Source organism: Calliphora vicina, chromosome 1, assembly GCF_958450345.1.
Source record: "Calliphora vicina chromosome 1, idCalVici1.1, whole genome shotgun sequence".
Lineage (NCBI taxonomy): Eukaryota > Metazoa > Arthropoda > Insecta > Diptera > Calliphoridae > Calliphora > Calliphora vicina.
In genome coordinates this window covers 67,083,332-67,095,026 of record NC_088780.1, presented here as the reverse complement: position 1 = coordinate 67,095,026, position 11,695 = coordinate 67,083,332, and the positions used below count along the sequence as shown (strand labels likewise).

The 11,695-nt window shown below is 32.0% G+C and overlaps 1 protein-coding gene across 1 annotated transcript; it reads left to right on the top strand.

Moving 5' to 3' along the window:
* Nucleotides 1-558: 558 nt before the first annotated feature.
* LOC135949448 (uncharacterized) lies at nucleotides 559-8,608 on the top strand. The gene is made up of 2 exons (XM_065499022.1): nucleotides 559-1,085; nucleotides 8,476-8,608. Exons 1-2 carry the CDS (start codon nucleotides 559-561, stop codon nucleotides 8,606-8,608), a joined length of 660 nt encoding a protein of 219 aa, XP_065355094.1.
* The last annotated feature ends 3,087 nt before the right edge of the window (nucleotides 8,609-11,695 follow it).

The following is an 11,695-nucleotide window of genomic DNA, read 5'->3' as shown; positions in this document are numbered from 1 at the left end:
GGATGTTGGGAATGAAAGTGATAAAGGTCGCCGATAGCTCACCTTGGTCGTCTCCAGGCGTCCTATTGGTGAAACCAGGAAAAGTCAGGTTTTGCCTTGACTCCCGTAAATTAAACGAAGTCACAACTAAAGATCCCTATCCCAAATATTGATGGACTGATCTCTTGTTTAACTCCAGTGAATGTGATATCAAAAGTAGATCTGAAGGACGCCTTTTGGTAGATTAGTCTGTCAAAAGAGTCCCGTGCGAAAACAGCTTTTACTGTCCCCAATCGGCCACTATATCAGTTTGTGAGGATGCCTTTTGGGCTGTGCAATGCCCCACAAACTATGTGCCGATTGATGGACAAAGTAATCTCATACGATCTAAAAAGCCATGTTTTCGTATACTTAGATGATCTGCTTGTGGTATCACATTCTCTGGAAGAACACATCGTACACCTTTTACAAGTTGCATATCTATTAAGAAAAGCTGGCGTAACCATCAATACTAAAAAGATTCAGTTTGGATTAAGCAAGGTGAAATATTTGGGGTATGTGGTAGGCAACGGGAACATAATGGTTGACCCCGACAAGGTCAAGGCAATAACTGACTATCCCATCCCAAAAACAGTAAGACAATTGCGACAATTCTTAGGTCTAGCTGGGTGGTATAGGCGCTTTGTTGCGGACTATGCCTCAGTCACATTTCCCTTGACGGAGCTCTTATCGAAGAAAAAATCCTTTGCTTGGAATCCCGAGGCCCAAAAAGCATTTGAGACTTTGAAGCAAAGCTTGACCACAGCTCCCTTCCTTGCCCATCCTGACTACAGCAAACCATTTATCGTGCAATGCGACGCCAGTAAGTACGGAGTAGGGGATCTATTGGCTCAACAGGACATATGTGGGGATGAACGTCCAATAGCGTTCATGTCTCACAAATTGAACCGAGCCCAGAGAAACTACTCCGTTACTGAACTGGAGTGCCTGGCTGTGGTGCTTGCTATAAAGAAATTCCGTTCTTATATTGAAGGACAGCAATTTACGGTGGTAACGGACCATGCCAGCCATAAATGGCTCATGAGCCAAAAAGATCTTAGTGGAAGGTTGGCAAGGTGGGCGCTCAAGCTGCAGGGTTTTAATTTTTCGATAGAGCACCGGAAAGGGAGTGAGAATGTAGTTGCGGACGCATTATCTCGTTCTTTTGACCATGATGAACCAATAGTAGAAACGCTGGAAATAGAATCTCTACCTATCATTGATCTAGACTCTGAATTTTTCGAAAAAAAGGTAATAGGTAAATTTATTTACAAGTGAACAGAATTTGATACTGGATTGGAAAATGATTGCTTTGGTTGAATATTACTGGTACCAGAAGGCTTAAGAAGTGATGTACTAGTGGCTTCTCATGACCAGAATTCAGCATCCCATGGAGGTATTGCTAAAACTCTTGACAGAGTACGTAGATACTTCTATTGGCCAGGTATGGTGGCAGATATTCGTAGATATGTTGCCAATTGCGATTTATGTACTACGTCTAAGACTCCAACTAGAACATTGCGACCTCCCATGGGACAAATGGCGGAATCAGAGAGACCCTTCCAACGTCTATACGTTGATTTCATAGGGATATTCATTATCCTAGACCACTTCACGAAATGTTCATTTTTAAAGCCCCTGAAAAAACTGAATTCAAAACTTATAATCGCTTATCTTAAGGAAAATATCTTTGACTGTGAACTAGTTAATAAGTGTGTTAATGAGGCACTTCGTTCGTATATTCGCAGTGATCAGTGAAATTGGGATTCATACTTGAGCGGAATAAATAGTGCTTTGCGAAACAGTATACACCAGAGTTTGGGGTACTCGCCATACTTCATTGTATTTGGTCAAAACATGTAACCCATTGTAACGATTATGAAGTCCTCAGAAATTTAGGTCTCCTAACAGAATCTACTTCACCCATTGACCGTCAGGATAGATTTCAATTGATTAGGGATTCAATTAAGAGCCGAATGAAAGTTTCATACGAGAAAAATGCAAACACGTATAACCTTAGGTCCAAATCTAGACAATTTACAATTGGTCAAATTGTAACGAGAAGATATTTTGCCCAGAGCAATCTTTTAAAGCACTTTAATGCAAAGTTGGCACCCACAGGAGTTAAGTGTAAAGTAATAGAAAAATGTGGAAATTCATATTATATTTTACAAGATTTAGAAACGAACAATAAATCTACATACCACATAAAATATATATGGTAACAAAGAGAAAATTAATATTACCCATAGTTTACAATATAGTTTCATCTTTCATGAATCCACATAATAACATCTATACGCTGGGTATGAATAATTTTGTTTATTCACTCACCCTTTTTCAGATGCTAATTTTCGGTTTCCCTTAATAAACATCTATTTTGTGAGGGGTGGTGATGAGAAGAACATATATTCAAAGATCCAAATATTACATTCAAATATAACGGATGCAAAAAGAGCTACAAAATCATTATATTTTTTAATAATCTACCTTGAATGATTACATTCTTCAATGAATGATTGTAGCACAAAACAAAATATGAAAAAGTGGAGTGAATGACGTAAGAAATAAATTTTGCACGTTCATTCTTATGTAACTAAGAGCTCCGCACATTCCTTTGTACAAGCGCTAGAACATTCTAATATAAGTCGCCCGAGTGATTTGTAATTAACGAAAATTTCTTTCATTTAACAAAGTGAAATTTCAAAGTTGTGACATTTTGTTTTCTAATATTTTAAAATTAATAAAACGTGAACAATTATAAAAACTCTAATAATTAATAAAAAAAGGGCAAATAATTTCAAAACCTCCATTTCGGAATCTTCCACTCACGTGTTGGTTACCTAACCACCAGTTCATATTATATGTGGAAAGTATTTTACAAAAAGTGAGTATATTCGGTAAAGTATAGCGATATGGTATTCTATAGTAATTCGAATGTTTTATTATCAATAGTTTCATCTATGATAGTTTCTTGTTGCACCCAACTGTGACTTATAAAAAGCTTTGCGACTAAAAGAGGACTTCAAGCCACTGTCCTTCATTTAAACTTGTGGGTAAAGGTACCAAAAACCCGTCAAAAGTTACACCACACCAATTCCAACCTTAACCTGGAGGAATTTAGAAAAGAAGCTTCAGTGCCAGAACGTGTCTAACCTGGTGTGGTACACTGCTGAATCGATGATGTAGTCCCTAAGCCTGGTTATATAATACAAAATCTCCTAACTTTCAATCGAACACAAAAATCAATAGAACACAATATCACCGTTTAATTTTGCCAATACCTAAAATATAATAATGAAAACCTAATCTTCTAACCTTACTTTAACACCCTACTTTACTTAAAATCTAAATTTAAAATATAAAATAAACTACTTACATAACCTATAGTTCACCCCCTAACATAGTTACCAACTCATCAAAATCTAAATCAAATATTTTCCTAACCTTACTTTAACACCCTACTTTACTTAAAAACTAAATTTAAAATAGAAAATAAAATACTTCCATATCCTAAATTTCACACCCTACTGTACTTACCAACTCATCAAAATTTAAAACATATATTTTCCTAACCTTACGTTAATATCCTATCTTATTTAAAAACCAATTTATATTATATTTATATAAAATTGTAATTATATAAATGTCAGATTAAATATTTTTTTTTATTCCCTAAACCCTTATACCTAACTTAAACTAATCAAGTAAAATAAATTACATAATTTAAAGATGAATTTAAAAATAATTACAATTATGTTATCTACACTAAACATTTAATATTAAAATATTTTATATTAATCCCATATACCTATATTTCTATTAATACAAAATATAAATTCCTAACAAAACACAAATTTTAACAACAAAAACCCTAATTTATAAAAATAACAACAACTCCAGCAACATGTATCCACCGAATCAACTGCTGACTGCGTGGGGAAAAAAACATGTAAGTCTCCACATATAGTATCTTTTATTTTTTTTTATTATTAATATATAATAGTAAATGGAAAACCTTTCATTCATAAATCCAAAACCAAAATCTATGAATGAAATGATCTTAAATTAAATAAAACAAAATTAAATTAATTTCTCTTAAATTATAAAAGTAATTTCCAGTGAGTGAAATGTTTTCCATTCTCTCTTCATATGAATATTTTTATTTGCATTATGTATTGAACCTTAATGTTCGTTCATTGATCACTGAGATCAACATATTGGAATTGTTATTTCTTTTTAATTTTTATAGGAAAGAACCCTTCTACTATTATTGCAAAACATAATTTATTAAACAAAAGTGTTTAGTTTATTTTTAGTTACTAATACTAGAAATGATAATTTTAATTTTTTTTATTTAAATAAATGATTGGATTGAAAATGATTGCCTAAATTATTTTGATATGGTTGATGAAATGTAGAGTGTAGGGTAGCAATATATTATATGGGCTGAAAAAAAATAGAAGTTTTATAGGTATGACTTAGAGGAAAATTAACATCATTTCTTCGCAGTACAGCAGAAAATCTGTATATCTTTTTCTTCTTTTCTTTAACTTTTCTCCTCTGCACACATAAAATATTTTAAATTTAAAGTAACACTAACCTCCGAATATGTTATCACAACCTACGCCCGTTTCCCTGAGCTACGTCCGAAGCAGAGCTAGGTGTGCAGACCAGTGATAACAAAAAAAGCTACTTGAGGTTCGTTACACCATTCACCCGTAATAATCACCTATTATGGGAAAAATATACCAAAATCTGCAGGAAATATTCCGTTTTACAAAACATATTGGCTTAAATACAAAAGGTTCATCAGTAGCCATATCCACACATATCCACACAAATCCAAATATACAATGTGAGGGAGAGATAAACGAATGCGTCAATGACTTCACGTCATTAATTATTTCGGCTCTGGATCATTAAAGGATCGAAAGCCAAAAATGCATATTTCCAATTCAGATATTGAACGATTGCTCCTCGAAAAGAGAAAGCTTAGAAGAGAGTGGCAACAAATAGATCACCTGCTGCAAAGCAGAGCCTGTCCATCGCTACCAGCGTTGCCGCTTTGGTCCAATTGGACCAAAAGTGGTAGATTTTATTTACAAGTACAACGATTGGTAGTTTGGTTGGTTTGTTCAATTTTTTTAATTTTTTGGTGGGAAATACAATTAATATTTTTAAAATTTATAGTTTTTAAATTTAAAGATAACAAATAAAAAACATGTGTGAAATAAAATAGTTGGAAACCCTGATTATTGAACTTAACGCCGTTAAATGTATAACATCTTTGCATTTATATGAAAAACATCAAAATCATAGTGTCAGTGTAAATTAAATGTAAACAAACACTTGTATTTGTTAAACAAAAGGCCGCAAAACAGTTATTTTTTTTACAATTTTATTTAATAGTTAAAATATGTAGTATTTTTAGATATCTTTCAATAACTCCAAGACTGGCAATTGATGCTGATGGAGAAAACCAAACATCAAACGGCAATGATAGAAAATAAATATGAATAAAACATCTATAATTTTACTTTTTTGTAGTGAATAAAGTTGCAAAACGAAGCGAAAATGTAGGAGTGAGTGGATTCAACTTTTTGATTCGTTGCAGGTGAAATATGGAAGCTGTTTTTGCATTGTATGTTTCAAAACAATATTAAATCACTGCTCCCACATAAATAATGCTGCTGCAGAACGAAAACATAATTTATGACAAACCCTAATATAATAGCAACTTATCGATTAATTATTTTCGAATTTATTCACAATTAAGTGAATTCGTTCATATACATAAAATTGAGTAGGTAATGGTTCTTCTTTCGATTGACTGAATTTTGAAAAAAAAAAATATTTTTTATGTAAAAATATCCAATTTTTTTGTTTTATAAAAATCATGAAAAATCGAAATAGGCAGAAATTGTTCAGATTTATTGCATTATGACAAACCCACATGTAATAGCAACAAAATGATTTTTTTGCCCTGTGTAATCAAATGCTTATATTTATTTAAAATTATATTTTTGGTAGTATAGGACAGAATTTGGTAGGTTTTAGAGTGTATGTTGGTAGGAAAAATATTTTCTTTGTGGCAACGCTGATCGCTACTAGAAGACTGAAGAGAGCCCTTTGTTTAGAAGAGGATCGCAGAAACGGAAGATACATTGAGAGTTTGACGAATACTAAACATACGAACTTTTCTCTTTGGAAAGCCACACGTAACATCAAACCACCGGTAGAGGGAAAAACTCCGTTGAGAAAATCTGACGGTAATTGGGAAGAAATGCTAAGGACAAAGCATTAATTTTTGCCGAGCACCTACGTAATGTATTTAAGCCAAATCCACCCAACAATGATTTTGTACTGGAAAATCCTCCTGTTCATGAGACAGTGGATGATCATATCAGAGTAAGTCCCGCGGACGTTCGAAAAGTTATCAAAAATAACATAAATACAAAAAATCTCCAGGATATGACAAAATTACGCCATCCATGATTAAAAACCTACTGAATATAGCTATAATCGTGATGTCTGTGTTATTTTCTGCGATCATTAGACTAGGCGTTTTCCCAACTAATTGGAAAATTGCTCAGATCATAATGATACCTAAACCAGGAAAAGATTTAACAATGCCGTCTTCATACAGACCTATAAGTCTACTGCCATGCATATAAAAGTTATTTGAGAAAATATTGCAATGTAAAATTATGTCATATTTAAATAACCAAAATATTATCCCAGTTCATTAATTTGGTTTTCGTGAACAACATGGAACCATTGAACAAGTTAATCGATTGACTGGAGAGATCAGAAAATCTTTTGAAAATAAAAAATACTGCTGTGCTATCTTTTTGGACATCGCCCAGGCCTCGACAAGGTGTGGCATAAGGGGTTAATTCACAAAATTAAGTGTCTACTGCCACCAAGTACGCATCGATTGCTGGAGTCATACATATCAGACCGAGGTTATAGAGTGAAATATTGCTATTATGTAACAGGAAATTATGAAATTAAAGCTGGTGTTCCACAGGGAAGTGTTCTCGGACCAACACTTTATTTATACATACTTCTGACTTGCCTGTGTGTGATAGACTTACCATATCAACATTCGCTGATGATACGGCAATAGGTTCTTAGCTCACATGCTGATCCGCAGGTAGCTTCTACGAAATTGGCCAATTATCTGAGACTCGTGGAGATATGGTTGAATAACTGGATAATACGAGTAAATGAACTCAAAAGTAAACACATCACATTTACTCTCAGAAGGGGTGACTGTCCACCTATCACACTAAATAATATAAACATTCCACCAGTGTTGCCAAATTTTTTTCACAATATTCCGTCAAATCAGACTAAAAAATCGCCAGAAATCGCCAAATTTAATTTTTCCAAAAACGCTAGATTCCCGTCAAATAAATAGCATAAAAAACATTAAATTATTATTTTATTTTGTTATTTAATGGTCTTTTTACATCAGAGGATTTTGTATTAATACAATGTATTATTAAAAATATGTATTGCAATCTGAAATCTTAAAATATTTTTTAATTTAAAATGTATTGTATTGAAATGTATTATCAATTTACAAAATACAGAATTAGTTTGTAGTCTTTTTGGATTTTCCTTATAATTTTATTCATATCCCTTTTGAAATCCAAAAAAAATTACATAGTACATGAATGAAAATTGTTTAATTTTGACAATAAATTGGATATTGTATTAAAGACAATGAATATTATATTAAAGAAAAGAAAAAAATGATATTATAAAAAAGTATTGTAATGTAAAACGCCTTTCAATTCATATATAATAATTTTACGATTTATAATTACGTATTATCAAAAACAAAGAGCCAGTCTTCTGCACTTTGATTATAAGAAGCCATTGTTCCTACTTCTCTTAGTACAGATTTTGGAACATCGTAATCGAAACAACATTAGTTTGCAAGTTTGAGACCGTATCTGTAATTAAAATTCAATATATTTATAAAAACATTATACTTACTATTTCTAACAAATTTTGAAAAATAAATATTTTGCATTAAAAAAATTAATTAATTAAAAAACCAAATTCACTAAATTTTATGTATATTAAAACTTATTAAACATATTATTAAAGCGAAATTTTTCAAATTAATTAATTATGTTCAATTTTAGATTTCATTATACCAACAATTTTCTTTAAGTTTAGTCTAGTCTATAGTCTAGTCTATAGACTAGACTAAACTTAAAGAAAATTGTTGGTATAATGAAATCTAAAATTGAACATAATTAATTAATTTGAAAAATTTCGCTTTAATAATGTTTAATAAGTTTTAATATACATAAAATTTAGTGAATTTGGTTTTTTAATTAATTAATTAATTTTTTTAATGCAAATTATTTATTTTTCAAAATTTGTTAGAAATAGTAAGTATAATGTTTTTATAAATATATTGAATTTTAATTACAGATACGGTCTCAAACTTGCAAACAAATGTTGTTTCGATTACTATGTTCCAAAATCTGTACTAAGAGAAGTAGGAACAATGGCTTCTTATAATCAAAGTGCAGAAGACTGGCTCTTTGTTTTTGATAATACGTAATTATAAATCGTAAAATTATTATACATGAATTGAAAGGCGTTTTACATTACAATACTTTTTTATAATATCATTTTTTCTTTTCTTTAATATAATATTCATTGTCTTTAATACAAAAAATTATATTTCAAAAGAATTGTTGAATTGTAGTGTCTAGTCTATAGTCTAGTCTATAGACTAGACTATAGACTAGACTATAGACTAGACTATAGACTAGACTATAGACTAGACTATAGACTAGACTATAGACTAGACTATAGACTAGACTATAGACTAGACTATACTATAGACTAGACTATAGACTAGACTATAGACTAGACTATAGACTAGACTATAGACTAGACTATAGACTAGACTATACTATAGACTAGACTATAGACTAGACTATAGACTAGACTATAGACTAGACTATAGACTAGACTATAGACTAGACTATAGACTAGACTATAGACTAGACTATAGACTAGACTATAGACTAGACTATAGACTAGACTATAGACTAGACTAGACTATAGACTAGACTATAGACTAGACTATAGACTAGACTATAGACTAGACTATAGACTAGACTATAGACTAGACTATAGACTAGACTATAGACTAGACTATAGACTAGACTATAGACTAGACTATAGACTAGACTATAGACTAGACTATAGACTAGACTATAGACTAGACTATAGACTAGACTATAGACTAGACTATAGACTAGACTATAGACTAGACTATAGACTAGACTATAGACTAGACTATAGACTAGACTATAGACTAGACTATAGACTAGACTATAGACTAGACTATAGACTAGACTATAGACTAGACTATAGACTAGACTATAGACTAGACTATAGACTAGACTATAGACTAGACTATAGACTAGACTATAGACTAGACTATAGACTAGACTATAGACTAGACTATAGACTAGACTATAGACTAGACTATAGACTAGACTATAGACTAGACTATAGACTAGACTATAGACTAGACTATAGACTAGACTATAGACTAGACTATAGACTAGACTATAGACTAGACTATAGACTATAGACTAGACTATAGACTAGACTATAGACTAGACTATAGACTAGACTATAGACTAGACTATAGACTAGACTATAGACTAGACTATAGACTAGACTATAGACTAGACTATAGACTAGACTATAGACTAGACTATAGACTAGACTATAGACTAGACTATAGACTAGACTATAGACTAGACTATAGACTAGACTATAGACTAGACTATAGACTAGACTATAGACTAGACTATAGACTAGACTATAGACTAGACTATAGACTAGACTATAGACTAGACTATAGACTAGACTATAGACTAGACTATAGACTAGACTATAGACTAGACTATAGACTAGACTATAGACTAGACTATAGACTAGACTATAGACTAGACTATAGACTAGACTATAGACTAGACTATAGACTAGACTATAGACTAGACTATAGACTAGACTATAGACTAGACTATAGACTAGACTATAGACTAGACTATAGACTAGACTATAGACTAGACTATAGATTAGACTATAGACTAGACTATAGACTAGACTATAGGCTAGACACTACAATTCAACAATTCTTTTGAAATATAATTTTTTTCGTTTTTGTTTTTTGCTTTCTACTTATTCTATTAACCGTTATTCGACTCTCGAAAACAAATTGCATGGTTGTGTTTTTTGTTAAAAAAACTATATAACTCAACCTTGCAAAAACGCTAACGCTGTTAAAAGAACTCCAGATTTCACGTTAACCGCTAAATGGCAATTTTTTCCGCAATTGGTATTTCAAAAACGTCAGATTTGACGGGAAAACCGTCAATTTGGCAACACTGCATTCCACAGACAGATACTGGCGTCGTCATATAGAAGCCAAGAGACTTCACATGAAGTTAAGAGCGTCTACCCTTCACTGGTTACTCACCAATCAAAATTAAGCCTTGACTATAAAGTCATCCTGTATAAATGTGTTTTAAAACCAATCTGGACATATAGAATCCAATTGTGGGGAACGGCGAGTAATTCCAGTATTGAACTTTTACAGAGGGCACAATCGAGAATTCTTAGGACAATGACAGGTGCACCTTGGTACATAAGAAATGAGAACATCCATAGAGACCTACAAGTACCGTTAGTTAAAGATGAATTCAAGAATGTCCGTAAGAAATACATCATGAAATTGTGGAACCACCCGAACCCGCTTGCAAGACATCTCACACAGACCCAAACAAGATCAAGGCTTCGTAGAGTCGATCTACCACCCCGCTAAGATGTGTCCCATATGAACATCAACGCTCCCGTGAGAGAGAATTTAGTTTTAATTTTAGTTATAAGATTTTATTACTTATTGTCAGGCCTAAGTAAGGCAGATTCGATAAATAAATAAACGTTAATAAAAACAAGTAAGAGTGCTATATTCGGCTGTGCCGAATCTCATATACCCTTCACCAAATTATACTTCAAAATTTTAAATATTTTTAGGTAAACAAAATTTAATTTTTTTTCCAGTTGTTTTTTGAATTTTTTGAAAAAAAAAAATTTTCGATTGTTATTTTAAATTTAATTATTTTTTTTTTTTAAATTTAAATTTTTTTTTTTTTAAATTTAAAAATTTTTTTTTTTAAATTTAAAATTTTTTTTTTTTAAATTTTAATAGCAAAATTCTCGAAAGCATGTCTGACCGAATTATTGAAGATTTGGATCCCGAAGATATCTGGGGTCTTCAGAAAACTGATTTCAACAGACAGACAGACGGACAGACATACAGACAGACAGACAGACAGACAGACAGACAGACAGACAGACAGACAGACAGACAGACAGACAGACAGACAGACAGACAGACAGACAGACAGACAGACAGACAGACGGACATGGCTTAATCGACTCCGCTATCTATAAGGATCCAGAATATATATACTTTATAGGGTCGGAAATGAAAAATGTAGAAATTACAAACGGAATGACAAACTTATATATACCCTTCTCACGAAGCTGAAGGGTATAAAAAGGTGTGTGAAAAGGGGAATTATTTTCGGTAAAAATACGCATTATTTTCGTTTTACCGATG